This window comes from Notolabrus celidotus, chromosome 18, assembly GCF_009762535.1.
Source record: "Notolabrus celidotus isolate fNotCel1 chromosome 18, fNotCel1.pri, whole genome shotgun sequence".
Classification (NCBI taxonomy): domain Eukaryota; kingdom Metazoa; phylum Chordata; class Actinopteri; order Labriformes; family Labridae; genus Notolabrus; species Notolabrus celidotus.
Window position 1 is genome coordinate 13,589,404 of NC_048289.1, and position 18,531 is coordinate 13,607,934.

Genomic DNA, 18,531 nt, shown 5'->3' on the forward strand with positions numbered 1-18,531 from the left:
CCATTGTTTGTGATTGTTGTGTTTGTGTCGCAGTTTCGCGCAGCTGTGTTATGACGACCCCGCCCACCGTGAGTCGGTACTCGGGCTGGTGGAAAAGGTACCCAAACCGAGTAGAGTTGAGTAGAGCCAAGTCGAGTTGAGTAGGGCTGGAACTGTGTAGTGGAAAAGGGCCATAAGTTGCTTGTTGAGATCTGCTGTTATGGACTAAGGCTTATGTTTTACCCTTTGTAGACCAGTTCTGTCCTACTTGTCCAGCTGGTACAAATTTGGCATGTTGTTTTTGGGGACATTGGGGCTTTCTGTTTGCTCTCTGTTTGTGAAGCCATCTTCCTCTGCACCTTATCATGCCACCATCTGTAGCAGCCCTCGGTCAATGCAGTCTTGCAGCCAGACAGCATATGGTGGAGATTAACTTCAACAGAGGCCACAGTTTTCTGATTCAGACAATAGGACCAGACAGGTTGGGCTGGGGAGGGTCTTGTATGAGGCCCTGATTTAAAAGTTTATTCTTGCCTGAGGGATCTTCCACAGGTCACACCAACCCATTGACCTTGGAAGAATACCACTTTGTCCACTGTCCTCGCTGGCATTAGTTGACAGACTTCTTTATGAGCTTGTCTTCCTCCATTCTTGACACGTCTGTGACTGCCAACTACTTTCATTCTCACTTGGATGCTTTGACCAAATTTTTGTGTCTCTCCCCAACCCAGACCACGTCTTCTTTGTTGGGTATCTTTCTTTGAATACTAAACTTTTAGAGGTTAGATTTAACTGTGAAACCAAACTACAGTATTTTTATTTCAAGCCTGCTACATGTGCCTGACATTGGAGGACAAAATAAACTTGCAAGCAAACAGGAAGGAAAGCTTATTAATAGTAACCAGCTGATGCAGATGATACAACGCTTTGTTGTCTTTGTTCAGTGTGTAAAGCCTCCACTGTAGACCATGAATATAAATGCAGACTTGTAAATGGCAAAGATCTAAGAGTTTACCATCCCTCTGTTATTAGATTTGAATGCTGCTGTTGTTTTTGCGACTAGGGTTAAAAAAAAACTGTTCTGTGTTCAGCAATATAATTGTTTTCTACTTAGCCCTATGTATACATGGGCTACATGTAAGGATGAAAGTTGTTTCTTGTGTTTAACAGGTGCTCTGCGCAGATTTGTTTCATGAAAATGTGGTCAGTGCGTGTGCAGCTTCTTCAGGGTTGAACATTTTGTGCAAGAGTCAATCCAATATATTATTTAAGAGGTCATTTTTAAGCCTCTTTCTGCCTCCTTTTCAAAACATTCTACAAGTTTTACACAAAAACCTAAAACTAAGCAAGTTCACACAGAACATTTAATGAACATCACATAGCAACATTGCATCACATGTTGCTCACTTTGAATAGACAGAGAGGTCTGAATTGATGTGAAAAAGCTGGTTTAAGTGTTTAGAGGTGGAGAAAAGATAAAGGGTTACTTTTCTGAAGAGTAATGTATAATGTTAAATGGTTTGGTTGCCTCATTGTAGATGTTCCTTATTTTAAAAAAATAAATAAAATCCTTTACTTTACTTTTGTGCATTGCCTTTACACTGCTTGGCAGTACCTGTACCCAAATTGACTTGAAGCACTTTGTTACTCTTACTGATCTTGTTTCCTCTTGTCTAGATCTTTTGCTTGTGTTCTTGTTCTCGTATGTACGTCGTTTTGGATAAAAGCGCCTGCTAAATGACATTGTAACATTGTAACATAAATTGGCACATTTTTGGGCAATTGAAATAGAGGGCAGTAGCATTGAGGGGTACATTGTTCACCAATATAATCATAACAAAACAAAATGAAGATCTGTGCAGCACAGCAGATGAGTAATGCAACTTCCCAAGATAAGCAGTACATCCAGGATATAAAAGAAGGAGAAGATCCAAGCCTATATGTTTATTTCATGGCACTTTATATTAGCAATTTTATGATTACATTCAAATTTCAACCTTTTTGAAAAAGTGGAACTAAACCAATCAATATATTTGATATCTTTCACGAACCCCAGTCATCTACTATATATCTATAAGTATTCATTCAGGATTTGCAGTGATTAGGGATGGGAATTAATACCTATGCTATCATCAGTTCTGCTAATAAATCAAATTCTTTATTGATTTCCTTTGAATTTTCCACAGCCTGCATACTTTGTGCTAATATGAACATAAGATAGGACAAACATACCTTCACTGCTCTGCTGAGGTGGGAAAGCAGTGAATGGTGTTTCTATTTAAAGAGTGACCTTGTTAACTGGGGACTTTCACCCACATGCATCTTTGATTGTCGTAGTTATAACATCTGTTGAAAACTCTCTCACAAATGCCTTAAGTTTTTGATTAACCCTCCTGTTATGTTGCGGGTCAAATTGACCTATTTTAAAGTTCAAAAATCTAAAAGAAATTGTTAAAAGTATTATTTCGCATTTCTAATGTCACAGTGGATGAAAGGCTAGTGGCATTCAGAGGTTCCTTAGGCAATATATACCTTCCAAACCAGCTCAATACAGCATAAAAATCTGGGCATCATGTGACAAAAGAGGTCTCGTGTTAATTTATCAACATCACTAAATAAAAAAACAATGAAATCTAAATGTAAAAATAATATAAACAAAAATCTTTGTCATGTAAAACTGTTGTATTTATATTTTGGGCTTTTCAATGTACATTTAAAAAAGTTTTAACATGAATTATAAAATTCATGTTAATAAGAAACAAGTGAGTTAGCCATGATCTGTGAGAATTAAAGAACATCATTGAACTAAATATTGATTTAAATGGTTAGTAATGGAGTTAATAATGAGATTTAAAAAATGTTTATTGGGATTTTTTATAGGTTCGGACACTTGTGGATCATTAAATATGCCCCGGGTCAAGTTGACCCAGGAACAGTATTGCTGTCCCTAAGAAACGAACATAATAGGAGGGTTAAAAGAGATTTTCTGATATTTTTTATATTTAAAAACATCAAACATGGATGCATTTGCACTGACTCTTCATGTGACAATCACTGAAGCACTCCAATGAAAGTGGCGAGATAACAGGGTCACTCTAGAAACCAAACACCAGTGGCATACCGCATCGAACACATGGCACTGATATGACATGTTGTGCTGTTAGATTCATTTTGCATGAAATGAAGCAACACTTTGGACTGCTTCTGTCTCCCGTCTGCCATGATTGCTTCCTCTACATCTGACTGCCTCTCGCGTCATTCTATTGTTTTGCAAGACTCGCAGAACTAAGTGGAAGGCATTGATAAGGGAACCGATAAAGGCAACTTATGTTGATGGCTGGACCTAGTTGGAACCAGTTCTTATCTGGAACCAGTCATTGATTCCCATCCCTAGCAGTGACTGCTCCCCCTGAGAATACTGATGCAATTTCTATAGTATTTATACTAATGCTGCAGAAGCAGCTGTACCTTCCCTCTTTATAAATGAGGAATCAGCTGATTTAACAACACAAAGACACAGTAGAGGTTTCTGAGCCATTCAAAAAAGTGAAACATAAAATAGCTTTCATTTTTTCCACACATAACAGTCTCTCATTTCTAAAAATACTCTTCATTCAAAAAAACCACTTCATCACCAGTCTCTGACATTCTTTTTTTTCTCATTTTCCATCACTAAAATGTAAACAGTTTGTTTGAAGTGCGCATACAGAAGTGGTTACAGACACCCATCAGAAGTAAGCAGAACATTTCACATTTAAAGACAGTCAGGCTCTTAAGTGAAGAGAGTCTGAAATTCACTTTTACAGCATACAGCAGGGAAACAAAGCAGGGAGTTGATCATTTTGAAGAATAAATGATAGCGTAACAAATATCTCTAAAAAGTCTGTTAAAACACCGTAGCTCCAGCTGATAATGCCATGTTAAACTGATCTTCCTGCATAAATCTAAAGCAAGGTTGTTTCAGTTGAAATCTTTTAAAGGCTTTTTCCACGCTAACAAGAGGGATGCAACGATACGCTCACATCATTATACCATACGCTTCATAATGCTAGGTGCACAATATGATTTTTTCAGTGTTTTCATAAGGGTAATGGTAACCCAGTTTATGTGAAAGCTTTAGAGAAGACATCACCCCATAGATTTTGTTTTGTTACTGCTTTGGGTCAGGTTTTGATAACAAACATGCTTTTGTTTTGAAAGGACACAAAGATACTTTGGCTAGTCTGTTTAGTTAAGAGAGGATATGTGATATCAAAGTGTTCAATGTAACACTCTGATGAGACATAAAGTCTTACATTGTCGTAACATTGTCTGTTAAATCTCTTTCTCTCCCTGTTAGCTGCAGAGCAGGGGTCTCATTTATAAAGGAGTGCGTAGAATCCCTACTAAAAGTATACGTACTCCATGTTCACTTTACGCCATGTTCCGTTAATAAATCACAAACCACCCGGAGATATGCGCACATAGTTCAGCCTCGTATTCCGCCCTTTTCACGCCCACACTCAACCATATATGGTCAATGCAAAGCACGTTATGAATGAACAAACATACGAATGAGCCAGAAGATCAAAAGGTTCTCACGGTGAATCACGGCAACAACAGAGAGGAAGATGGAGGAAATAAAGTTTCTGACCCACAAACCGTGGTCCTCGTGAATGAAGCGGAGGTCAGAGAGCACGCATTGTTTGTTTCTTACTGCAGGAGGGCCACAATAAAAATTAAAATTAAAATTAAAATATCGAGTGCCTCCACGTCGCTGCAGCATTCATGTACCCGTCCCCAGTGCCAGAGCATCCATTATTCCATCATTACGCACGGGTCTCACTGCAGTGTTTCATGTTTACAGGACACACACTTTTATTTGACATTACAGAGAGCTCACGTCATTCAGAGATCTCCTCTCTGATATTATCTGACAGAAGTTTGATCCGTGAATATAAGTTTTAATGTGTTAGTTTCATCACTGGCAGCTTGGCCTGCGCTCTGACTGATTATGATGATTTATAAGATAATAACTGTGAGAACCGGGCATGGCTTTACTCCCACACTTTTCTCATTAACACACTAAACACATGCAGGTGATGAAGATGTGATCAGTGTGTGAGGCAGCCGGGGCCGTGTCTCCGCTCTGCGTGCGTCGTACAGCAGTCTTTATTAAAAATATAATGACACTCAGTGACTCTGCACAGCGTTAGAAACATTGAAATCATGACTGTCACTTTGCTCTGCGGCTGATTTACGTCTTCTGATGTTATTTTGGTTTTACCTCCAGACGAACACGTTAGGATACGGCCTGTTTCCTCTACACTTTGGAAAAATGTGACGGTGAGACAAAGCTGATGAAATATTTGATGAACTTTAAGACACGCTTTTATCTTTTAATGACAGCTTATTGGAAACAGCTCACACACATTCCCATAGAGTATGCAGATTTTAGTGATGATGGTGACGCGGGTCTGTTAATGTTTTTATTCAATGAAATGAAATGTGCGAAAGGGGTTAAAATATAATCCGACTTCAGTTCTCCCTCTCACCAACTGCGACGCCAATTCCCCCCTGCCTCTAAAATGTACGTACACATGGGTCAGAGTTTGCTTACCGGTAGTCACATTTTCCCATCAAGTTTTTTTTTATAAATCACAAACTTGGCGTGAAAACTGTTGTACGCCAGTTTCAGGCCCCGTTTTGTGCGTAAGCAACGTTTATAAATGAGACCCCTGATGTGGAGACATTACTTACAACCATAGACTGCATATATAATGGACAGCGTCGCTCCCCCTTTTCCCATTGTACGGTTTTGAAGCCAAAATATCCCGTTCCAAAGCGCTGCCATCTTGTAAATTCTCTGCAGCCAGAGTCTGCTCAGTAGGGAATTTGTGTGTTTCCACAGTGACAAGCTCCGCCCTACAGTGTACCGTCTTGAGGTCCTACAGAGTTTCTCTCTACGGCAGCTGTCAAAGTAAAACCGGATGTAAAACCCTGTTTTTTAAACTCTAATAACTAATGAAAATAAACTTTTCAGAAAAAAGAGGCCTTGAACACAAAACAGTCAAATAATAACTACATATCACCACAACATACGGATGTGAGAAACATCTGTACGACGTGTATTTCTTTTTTAAGTTTGACCGCAGCCTCATTCAAATGAATAGGGGAGACAGAGGTTTTGACCTATACTGCAACCAGCCACTAGGGGGAGGAGTTTTTGTGGCGGCCTTGCTTCGTGATGACGTCCATTTTATATTCAGTCTATGTTCGCAACACATACTCGAGGAGTAGAAAGAGAGAGAGATTGTCCACTAGTCTATTGATAGTTAAAAGCAATCCTACATGGATATCAAACACTTGGTAAATTTACTCTGGTGGGTTAGGTGTTGTTTGGGTGAAAACACTGGTGCTACATTTTTTATAGTAATCTTACTGAAGTGTTGAATAGTCCCTTATGTGAAGCAATTTTCAACAGTCTGGCAAGGTATCGTTACATCCATATTAAAAACAACAAGTCAACAAAAACATCCACGTAGGACTCAAGTATTTCAAACAAAACGCTCCCTTTTGTCTTCCCTCTTCTTTAAAAGTAGTAACCAGCACTGTTCACAGGCACCAACCTTTGTAAAAATATTACACTATCTACATATTTTTAAATCCTTCTGTTGGGTTGTCTGATTTGACGACATAAGTGTCACTGGTGTCACACACAGTATACAGCCACACTGTTAACAGAAAATTACGAGTCATTTCAGCAGTGATCATCTGAAGACGCAGAGAAGGACACTTGTGGTGGCACTCGTTTCAAAACAAACTGCACAACCCGTAATGTAACAGGTGGAAATAAATCTGTCATTACCCCCCGTCCCTCCGTCTCTCCGTCTCTCTGCTGAGGTCCTCCCACGCACAGGAGCACTTCCAGGTGCAAACGCTGTGATCCAAAGTCTGGATTATAGATCTGACAGTCCCTCTGCATGCTCGCTCAGCTCCATGGTGTAATAGTCCAGAGGACGCCTAGAACCAAAGACATCAGCTTTAATTAAAACACACACATTCAAAATATTGCTCCTTTGGAAGTATACTGATGGCAATACGTTTCCAGTTTCTCATTTTCAAACCATACCAGGCATCATGAATTAAGTTTTAAAGTTCCTCTTCTGTTTGTTTCCACTCCATCTGCCTTTCCTGTTCCACACTAGTGTGAAATGTTATGATGAGACAGAAGGTTCTGCTCTTTAATTCTGAGCTGCAGTCTGACACCAACACCTGGTATTTACAAATGACATTTCACACTTGTGGAAAATGTTGGGCCGTTCATTATGGCTGAAAGTGTGCTACAAACTTGGGTGGTAAAAAATTACAGGAAGAAAAAAAGAGACATATGATATGATATGATATCAGGGCTTTACATTATGCTACATTTTCAAGATTAAAGGCCCAACCATTGTAACCACCAGCCGAGGAACATTACTTTTGATTCAGAAAATAACAGTCAAGAATTGAATACCTCATTTTGACTGACGGGGGCGAAATGATCAGAGAACTTTTATTATTGTGCACTTTCTGGTATTGTCAACGGGTTTATTTAATGGTTGGGTAACCTGTTAGCCCTGCGTTGGGATTATGCTAACAGTAATACACAGCATTCATGCTGGGTCTATCAGTTATACTCTTGGCTGAGTCAGCAGATCTCCTAATTTATGTACACATTGGGAGAGAACCAGTCATTCCCACCATCATCTTCATATGTCGGCAATGAACCACACATTTGGTTAAAGACAACATTTTTAGCTGCGTCATATTCCAGCCAACTCCACTTGCTATCCCTTCTCCACTCTCATACTCCCAGTCACCCTCCCTCAACCCTTCTGGTGATTTCTTAACGTGTTGAATTTTGCCTAGCCTTTGGCCAGGAACCAACTGGTGGTTTTCAAAACAAATTACCTTGAGAGAAAACCAGCAGTACAGTCTGTATCCTAGTTTACACCTGGTGTGTAGTGAGAACGCTCGCTGGAATGACAGCAGCTGGAATGACAGCAGCTGGAATGACAGCTGCTTCTTGTAACTATGACATTTGCACATAGGTGCTTATGAATTGTTGACGCTGTAGCATTAATTAACAAGATGACAAGAATAACTGACAAAACACCAGAATCACAGGAAAATGGTGCCAAAGTATGTGATATGATCTCATAGGCAATATGATTGCTTAAAGGTGACATATCATGCAAAATCGACTTTTTAATGGTTCTCTACCTGAAATATGTTTCCCTGGCATGTCTAAGCCCCCCCCCCCAAATGAAAAAAATCCATTCTGCCTCTGTTTTTTCTCCACTTTTCTGTAAATGTTACGTCACAACAATATCCGGTCTGTCACGGAGTCAGAGCTCGGAGTTTGTTCAGCCCAAGAGCGTAATATGTCACCTTTAAGACTGGATTATAATTGGCCCCGAACGGGCCAGTGAAATAGAATAGAATAGAATGTACTATATTAATCCCTGAAGGGAAATTCAGGTGTCTGGCAGATACAATTATAAAAATCACATAAAACAAGTAATGTGCAATCATCTGGCCTGGAGACCAGCAGGCCAGTTATGTCGAGCCTTGCATGACATCCAATGACAGAACTAGACAGAACTTGAAACAACATGACAGGATTTTATAAATTTTTTCCTTCAGGCAGCTTCATTAATTTTCCAGAGTTTAAGCCTTCATGAATACTTGAAAAGAGCCAAAAGATCGAATTTATCTGATTGTTTGGTTTGTTTTGCTTCTGACAAGTTTATCGTCTGCTGGTTGATTTCAGTTTGGCATACAACCTTTCTTCGATATAAGTATCCTGTCATCCTTGCTGGATATGCAAAGTCTAGAGATTTTTAAAAGCGTTCTAAAATGATCTCTGAAAGGTTTTTGTTTGACGTTGCTCAAGGATGTTTAACAGTTGATATGAGAAGCTGCAGCCAGCAGCATGTTAGCTACCAGCTTTAGAAACATTTTGTCTACTGTGTTGAAGGATCTCGAGGGTATATGAGATTAAATGTGTTGTTTTAAACTTTGGCAGAGCGAGGCTGGCTGTTTTCCTTTTCCTTACCGTCTCTCTGCTCTTTTAATCATCTGCATTCTGTTTTACAATCAGCTTACAGACATCAGAGTTTTATTATAATAACAACAGGAGTTTACACTACTATTCTGACATTTGATTCTGACATCTTAGTGTTGGTATTTTTACTCACACTTCTCTCACATACTAATCATACCAATAATATTTGGACTCATTTGAACAGATGTTGCTTGAGTGATAGCTCTAATGTGAGTCCTTCTATACCCCAGGCTGCTGCTTTTTCATTTCCTCCTCTGAGAAGTATTTCCTACATAATTGACCTGAACACTTATCACAGTGAATCAGAGAAGAAAAGATGATAACAACTTAATTACATACTTCTATTTAAATATCTTCTTCACAACACTCTGTCATCAAGATAAGTCTTGCCACTCCATATGTTAAACAGATTTCAATTACGTAGCTTTGTGAAAATATATTTTTCACATTATGGAGCATGTGTGACCAGAGAAAATGAGATAATATAAAAGCCTCCTCACCTCCTTCTGTAGAAATATGTGAACAGAGCAGCTCCTACTCCAATCAGCAGGAGAACCGCGACAATCAGGCCGATCTGCAACCCGAGAGCGGACGCTTGGAGAGAGTCAAACAAACATTCAGTTACACTCTATGAAATGGTAAAAACAAAACATGGAAATTCAAACTTCCAGAGAAATCAACATCAGATTTTTGTGTAATTTTTTTTTTTTCTTGAAGGCTTCATTCATATAAAATATGTTTTATTTGCAAAATGGGACCTGATGGGATTAGTGTTTAGTAAGTTCAGCTTTAAACAAAATCATGAAGACTTGAATTATATGAACCAGCAAGATGTTTGCCTCTTCACTTTTCACGCTTCAAGTTTTTGATGGATGATGAAAACAATCTTAAAGCACATGTCATATTGTGCTTCTGCTTGTTTTGTTTCCACATGAATTGCCCGTGCTTTTAGCATTTTACCTTTAAACTGCTGAATGCTTTTTACATTACCTCCAGAAGAGTGCCCAGTTTTATTTTCCATCATCTTCAAGTAAATTGAAATTTTACATCCCCCTCCAAAAAGCATCCTCATCCTGTTTTCTTTGCCGTTACAAGAATTCCACAAACACCGTTTTGATGCTGGTCAAAGTTTGAATGTTTCTATATGAATGGTTGACCCAGCCATCATCTAGAGAACTAAAGCCCCAGTTAGGATATTACAGAATAATTTAATGAATAGCTGTCCCTGAAAGCCTCTAAAGGGTCAGGTTTTGTTTACAACAGAAGGACACAGATTTCCATTAAAAGGCTTTATTTACATTTGGCTTCAAATTTTGTTTTTCATGTTTCTTTTGCATGCCCCTGCTTACCAGAGCTGCAACTTCTCTGGGTAGATGGATTGTTTGGCTGACATAAAAGTGCTTTAGTCATCGCTTCTTACGTCTCAAAAATCCATTCCAAATGGTTTCAAATGCCTTGATGCCTAAATGTGATAAAATACAAACTAAATTTAACTCTGACAACATCCCCTCTTTTTCAGAATGTTTATCAGAACTTCTTTACATGAATGTTCTATTCATATGTAGCACTTTAGAGTATAAACATGTGTTTTGCTCAAATATTTTACAGGAAATGCACGAAGAGCAGCACAACATGTGAATTATGCAAAAGAACCATTGAGGGGAAGAAGGGAACCTCCCAAGAAAAGTAAGTGAGATAATAAGTTCCTTAGACTGTTGGTTAAGTTACTGTTAGCAAGTTACTCAACCACTGCGTCCAAGATATTTGGTTAGTTGAACGTCTGATTATTATCGCTTGGGCTTCAGGAATCTTTGAGCTTATTGGACACCTGCAGTGATCCCACCATAGCAGATTTGATGAGTACATCTCCCCATTAAGAGAAGCAGTGTGGGCATTTATACATGGCAAATGTTGAACTTCATTGATCATTTAAATCTCCAGACATGCCATGTCCTACACAGTCAGTCCAGGTTCACACAGTGAATATTTTGGAGTAAAACAGCAGATCTCTTTATAATTAGCAATATTAAGAATCAACTTGGACTCATGTTAATCGGGACTTGACTTCGATTCTTCCCTGGTGTTTCTGAAGTGCTGTTATGAAGCCAATCGTTGGCAGGGACCATATTGGATATGCTGATTTCAACCTAACTTCTGTCGAGGTAAAGAGGCGGGCTTTGAGCCTCCTAGCCAACAGCTACAGAGTTCCCGCCTTGAAATTGTGTGTTTGTGGTTTCTGGTACTTCCGGAGCCAGCCTCAAGCGGATACTTGATGAACTGCGGTGTTTAACACTCCCGCACTGGCTTCAATTCTCGCGGCCGAAGGTTGCAGCTTGGTTGAGACAGGCTCCAGCCCACTGTGATCCTCCAAGGATGAGGAGCATTGCTAAAATTAATGTGATTTTAGGTTGTGTGATACCTCAGGAGGAAGTGACTTCTTAAGTAATGTTTATCATCTAAATTTCACATGTGCAGGTGTGTGAGCCTAACAGCAATTCAGTTTGTTGGGCAACATAATTACAAAGAAAGTCAGTGGGAAAGCAAATTTGCGATGCATGACCATAGACTGTTTAAAAAATTATGCAGCTTCTGCAACATCACTCCATTTGTTTCTGAAGAGATTGTTTCAAAACCCATTCATGTCAGCTGCCATATTTGAAATGTGAAATGCTGACTCAACTAACTTATAATAAACCTTAGAGACAGTCAAAGAGGTGGAGCTGAGGCAGGCTACAGCTGCAACAAGCCTACCTGTCAGCTAATTCTATTTATGCAAATGTATGTATAACTCTTGGTCTTCTCTTTATCTGAGCAGATGCATTTTGTATTTGTATGAATAGGTAAATAAACTAGCCTCTTTTTAGCCAGGCTGTGAACGTGTTTCACCTAACTAGCAATGGTCACTTTAACATGATCTAATGGGGACTTCTCGACTTACACAGCCAGCCTGAAATAGACATTGGAGGAACTGTGGTTTTTCACACTTCCCCATTGACTTAATTTTTTTTAACACCTGAGGTTTCATCACCTACAAGACTCAAATGAACTACCATCTACTAACCTTTCATCAAATAACTACTGATAGGAAGTCAGAAATGTGTGTCAGAGGTGACAAAGAAATTAAGATTGTTTTCACACTTTAATATTGTAAAACTGATCATGTGAAAGTGCCACACAACATTCTGCTTTGTTACCAGAGTTAAGATGTCCCTTGATGTGCCTGAATCCCTTATATTGTTACCAAGTCAACATGTTTCTACTAAAAGACTCTAAATTTGACACCAGGATGTAACACAAGAGGATGGAGGATGTTAAGCTTTTTTCCTTTCAGTTCTGTTCAGTTCAAGACACCAAAAAAACAAAACTGAAGAGTCTTTTTTTCAGACTACAGTAAATTTTGATTAAACCTACTGGAACCATTTCAAGCACCAGCTGGCAGCTTGTGTATGCCTTGTTTTTGGAGTGTGGAGCTAGAATTATGATGTCAAGAAATGCTAACCTGTGCTTGTAAAGCGGTGCGAGGAGGGAGCGGAGCAGACGTCTCCCTGAGCAGTTGAAAGACTCATGTGTGATGTCTGGATAATGAGGGCCTTCTGATGATCCGATAGTGCCTCGATATTACCCCAAACTCGCAGCCACCCGGACACACAGGAAAAATTGGCTCCTGAATACAGACAGACAAACTTTCAATTACCCACATAAAAAGACATTTGTTATAGAGGATACGGGGGTTTAAAAAACTGAGCTTATAAGATGCAAGGAGCTGATTGACAAAGATTTTTAATTAAAAAGGACAAGCAGCAAACACAAAACCTAAGGTGCTTCCAGCTTTGCTTTGCCTTACTTAACCATCAACTCTAATTTTCCGTTCTTTTGGTCGATAACACATAAGCAGGCAAATGGTTAACTGTGAAGGAAAATGTTCAGTTTAGTGTTAACTTGACCTGTAAGCAAGCTGACAAGAAAATTGAGTTGCCATGGAAGCTCTGTCAATCAAGGACAATATTATCTTAAGCTGACTTGGATGACTCACAACCTACACAGACATGTTCCTTAAGCTGCTTAAAGAAACCAGGTAGGATTGAAACATTATGATTAACTATTTCACATAACTCTTCAGGCTCTGTTGTTGTTCCTTGCGTTGCTTTATGTGTGCCTAGTCCATGAATCAATAACAAGTCAAATGTGCCCAAACCTCAAATGGTTTGTTCTCTGAACCACATTTTCTTTCCACCCTTTTTGCTGCAACACCACTGCGACTGCGACCCACTGCACTGTGATGATTGCTCAGAGTCAATTTTTCTTCTGAAGCTACTGAGCCTAGCGGTCTGAAATCTTTTCTTTCTTTTTGAACTGCTGTGAAACATCTTTTGAAGTGAAGGGATGAACCAGACATTTCCTATTTTGAAAATTAGTCGAAAGGGACAATTTCAATTCATAGTGGCGAAAGTGCCTCACCTTGGAGATATAAGGCAGAGATGCCACAGTGACACTTCTGTTCCAGGTAATCGGCCACCTCAGCCACCCTTTTACCCTGGATCAGGGTGCTGCAGTCTGGGACAGAAGCAAAAGAGCATTGTAACTTTAAGAGGTTCTCTTGACAGAGATAAAACATGAAATGAAAACACTAGTTTTCTGACTGACAAATAGGAACAAAGCTCAGATTTAAATTATGTGTAATTTAATCCAATCTGACTCAACACACTCTTCCTCCATCCTATTTCATTTATGACTTTTTGTCTCACCTGCTGACTGCTCATGCCAGTCACTGGACAGGGGTCCAAGACAGAGGTCGATGTGACTTGAGTAGGCAGGGCTCGGGCAGAGGTTGGTGCTGTGGGGTGTGGGGGAGGAGCTTGTCCAGGAGGAGGGGCTTCTCACCTCACAGCAGGAACACCGACTGAGCGAGACAGGACCATCCTCTACTGATCTGCATGTGCATGCAACACATACACAAACACACAGAGTAGTAAATAGTATGAATAAAGGCTTAAATGCAAAACACTTATTTTAATGCAGTACTGAATTTTGCAACACTCAATGCTTCAGATCTGATCCTGCTGACTGTTGTTGATACATATGGTTTAACTTAATCAAGTGCTGGATTAATGTTTGTCTATGTCGATCAAACTCAAATGCTGCATCAAGTCTGTCATTCCCTGGTAGCTCGATATGTTACTATTTTTCTAGAACATTTTTTATTGAGTTCATGCCTGTAATTTGTAAGGAATACCAGAGAGAGACAAAATATTGCAGAAAAGAGACAGATTGGATTCTGGGTGAGCTACAAGCGCTTCCCCAGTGAGTGGTTTTATAACGAGATGTCTTTTTTTTTTTTTTACTTTGCAATGATCTTATCGATCCCATATAAAGATAGCAGGGACAGAAAATGACTACTGATGTAGAAAGGTTTCAGTAAGCCAATCCCTTCCAGGGGGTTCTCTAAAGGAAAGAGATCTGTGGAGGTGGTAGAAATTGCTCTCCTTCCCTCATGACTGAATTACATTTATTTTCTCTGGATTCAGGGTTTTGGTTTTGTGCATGCTGGCTCGGTGTCACTATGTCAAGTCTTCCTGGTCTCAAAGGCTAACACTGTAATTATACCTGTGCGTTTTCTGCAATAAAGGGCAAAAAACATAAAATGAGTTGACAGTTCAAATGTTTTAATCAGTGTCCTGTAATACAGCTATAGCATTATTTTACAGATCAAGGATTAGATGCTCCTCTCCAGTAAAATTATTTTGCTCTAGTCTAGTCTGTTTTGGGTTTTTTTCTACCAGTCTTCTCAGTTTAACCTGCTCCAATTAAAAGAAAAACCAGCTCTGGTAAAAAAAAAAAAAAGAAAAAGAGCAGGAACCAAAAACCTTTGACCAGCAGAAACTTTTTTTCTGGGATCACCCTCAACTCTGCTAAGATAAGAATAAAGTCTTTCCATGGCACCCTTGACCAGTCTAGCTGTAGCCTTTAAAATATCCATTATGTTTACCTCAGAGCTGGAATCACTTGTCTCCCTCTGCTGGTGGACAGAGAGGAGAGCAGCTGCTGCTTTTCACTGAACACAAGCACATCTCTGAGACTGGAGTTTGTCAGTGCTGTACCAGCTCGGCACACACTGAACAGGTCATAGCACAGAACCACTGCTCCTCGTACCGGTACCGTGGAGCCCTCTGGGAAAGTCTGATCTATGCAGGAGACAGAGGAGGGGAGGAAGTGAAGTGAGGGATAGCGGGGAACACAAAGAAGAAAAGTTAGAGAGAAAAGAGAGTAGAAATCTTTCGGTTAATTTCCCCCAAACAAAGTCTCATTTATCTCTCACCTGCTCCAGTGACATTTCCAACAATATAAAATCCATCCTGATCAATAGATCCAGTCAAAAGAAGGGTGATAACAGTCCCACTGCGCTCCTGGTCGAACACAGTGAGCACCAGGCCCTGCAAGTCTGTCATCGGAGGCCCGTGAAGTTCAACAAAAGCCCTTTGCTGGCTGTGATTGGTCCAATGGCCACTAGCTACCTCACTGATGACCACACCTTCTGGGGCTGGAGGGGGGCGGGGGCAGCTGTTTTCCCGAAGTGGAGTCGGTGGGGCCACCTGTAGTGATCAATACATTTCATGTGTGTTTATCCAATAAGGAGACATCTTCATTTATTTTAATTTCATTGCAAATAGAAGAAAAGATTTTGTTAAAAAAGTTTGAAAGAACTAGACACATTTTTAAAGGAGAAGTTCAACATCTTGGGTAGTATTAGTAGTTTCCTGGAGACCTTGTTCATAAGGTTGTTGGGATGTCAAGCTATTAAAATACCAAGTGCACAACAGTTTCTAAAGCTTACTTTTTATTTTTACGAGTCTTTATAACTTCAGACTTTGCTGAGAGGCTTGCCAGACAACACAGACACAGACAACCAAATCTTATTCAGATATCTACAAGGGGTTTACATACTGTATGTTTGTTTCTCTCGTGACTTTCTGCAGTTTTCTAAAATTTTACAAAAACTTCAATGTCATAGTCTCAACTAGATGAAGGTGTGGCATTGTTTCTTTTTTGGCATGACATTTTACTCAACTAATGTGTGTCACATTTCTCCATTTGACACCATTTTGAGCCCTTATCCACATTTATCCATTAACTCACACCAGTCCAGTCTGTGGGAGTTTAGTGCTTAGGCCCAAGTGTGAGGTTTTTGGATTTTTATTTAGCCTACAGATTGAAACTGCTTCGAACAATATCAGTGTTGCAAGATAAAGGTCCTGGGATTGAAAATTTTACCCAATGTGTCAACTGATATCAGGTAAATAGGCATGTTTCAGTGCAGAGTGAGTTTGAGAGGTTAGTCTCTGTTGTAGTTTGGGCACTCAGTTGTGGCTGATTGAAAATGACTTCTGAATATCAGAATTTGTATAACAGAGTAAAATATAGTATCAATGCATCTCTAGCACACATATGAGGTTGGTGTCAATGGCCTAATCTCACTAAGTGCGCAAATAAGCACATTTCCCCAAATGGTGAGCTATACCTTTAATTGCTACATTTGTAAGTATTAGCCTCTAAGCTCAGAAAGCTCACCTCCATGACTACACTTTTGTAATTTTTACTTACTGAAAAAGCAGACAGGTCAAAGGGGTAGAGGCCTCGACAGCGACTGAGCGACACGTCACCCTTCAGAGCTTCTGGATCCTCCAGCAGGGGGAGCTGTCCTGGTGTCAGCGCTTTGCTCAACTCCTGTGCCTCCCTGTCCGATCCCCTTTGCCGGTACACAACTGCGTCCAGCAGGCCTCTGGTGGGGATCCCTCTCTGCGTGGCTGATGGTTGGCCATAAGGGCTGCGATAGAGTGCCACTGCATCTGGTCCGTTCTGGATGGTGTTGGGGGGCAGTCGTAGTGATGGAGCTGGCACCAACCGGTCGCTACCAATCAGGAAATAGCCCTTAGAGGTTGTGAAGTGTCCACTCAGGCTGATCTCCCTATAGGGTCTGTTGTTGTGTGCACTGAAGAGTAGGATCCAAATGCCCTGCAGGGAGACACGGCGTCCTGATGGGTGCCAGAGCTCGATGAACTCGCCATCCTCGGCTGCACCGGGTGTGTCGGTGTTCAGCTCATTGATAAGAAAGTCACTGTTCCCCCAGGGCGGAAGGTGAGATGGTGAATCTGTTCCTCCTGGAATCACTGAAGCAATAGGGACGATATCATCAAAGGAATAGTTACTGAAAAAGGAATAGTTCAACTTCACACCTGGGGTTTATTCTTGTTCAGATTTAATTTTTTTCCTTTTAGACTTTTACAGATAATCTGGAGGGTAGATTTTTTAACTTTTGTCGCTCCAAGGCTAGATGATTCAATTTTTTGTGCCAGGCTAAGCCAACTGGCAGTTAGCTTTCTTTATAATATAAAAACAGTAGTAAGCTGTGATGTTATATATCAAAGAATGCAGGTGTTGGGAATAAATATACAATCATTTGACAATTATTAAAAGGAAATAAGGAATATAATGTTATTCAAACAAGGCATTAAATGCTCTTGAATACTGAAGCATACATGGAGCTTAATTTAGCACACCAATGAATAACCTATACATTTCATATTTTGGATGCCACCATCTTCTCACACGTTTGAGTTTCACAACACCCTTTTTAAAATGTTGTATGACCAAATTGTATACAATATTCAAACTGATATGTTGAGAAAATAAGGGAGTTCAGGGGAATGCTGCAACTTCAGAGCACTGTGGGAAGGAAACATGAGAAGGGACATGGTTGAATCATAAAAGTCAACTCTCTCTCTCTCCTCTTATTTGAAGATAATTATATATAGACTTTACTTCAGTTGCAGCATGAGTAAAGTACCCAAAGAATGCAGTAGATGGCAGTATTTTACTGTATAACTTTGACAAGAAAACGTCAGAAAGTGCCTTTAAGGTGAAGGGCAGAAAAACCTTCACTATTATTTCTTTATTTGTGTCATGATTCTATTACATTAGCCTGTATATCTTTGCCAAATGGACAGCAATGATGCCAGTTTGCTATTCCAGACGTCCTGCTTCTCATTTTCTTTATCTTAAAATAACTAAGCCATCTGAGATTATGATATATACCACAGATGTCTTACTGAAGAATAATGAGTCTCACAATCAGACTGTTTTAAGGCCTTGTTAATTCTGAAGTCTGATGAACAACTTCTGACTACCTGAAGGTCAAATCTTGGGAGGGGATATTTAAACCTTATTGGTTGTTTAAACCTAAATTTGCTACTATTATTACTGCTTTAGTTATCTGATTCTTTTGAATTGTTGACAGACTCAAGTCTTTTTCATCTAACAGATGAGTATTAAAAATCAATGGATTAACTCTTTAAAAATGTATGGGGATATGGAGAGTATAACTGGTGGGTGCCTGTTGCTTTGTTTCTTTTTGGCTATCTCTCTGACGGGCTGATTTGTGATATGCATGATTATTATTTATCTATTTT

General features: G+C 39.7%; 1 protein-coding gene across 1 annotated transcript in view; it reads right to left on the reverse strand.

Moving 5' to 3' along the window:
- Positions 1-1,908: 1,908 nt before the first annotated feature.
- si:ch211-183d21.1 overlaps positions 1,909-18,531 on the reverse strand; it is a 28,371-nt gene continuing 11,748 nt past the window's right edge. Inside the window, exons 5-12 of the mRNA XM_034707153.1 lie at positions 16,667-17,232; positions 15,384-15,657; positions 15,054-15,249; positions 13,813-13,997; positions 13,526-13,621; positions 12,567-12,731; positions 9,568-9,661; positions 1,909-6,981 (exon numbers count right to left, since the gene is read on the reverse strand). Of these exons, the coding sequence (XP_034563044.1) occupies positions 6,918-6,981; positions 9,568-9,661; positions 12,567-12,731; positions 13,526-13,621; positions 13,813-13,997; positions 15,054-15,249; positions 15,384-15,657; positions 16,667-17,232 (1,640 nt within the window). The 3' untranslated portion in view covers positions 1,909-6,917. The remainder of the gene's footprint in view (positions 6,982-9,567; positions 9,662-12,566; positions 12,732-13,525; positions 13,622-13,812; positions 13,998-15,053; positions 15,250-15,383; positions 15,658-16,666; positions 17,233-18,531) is intronic.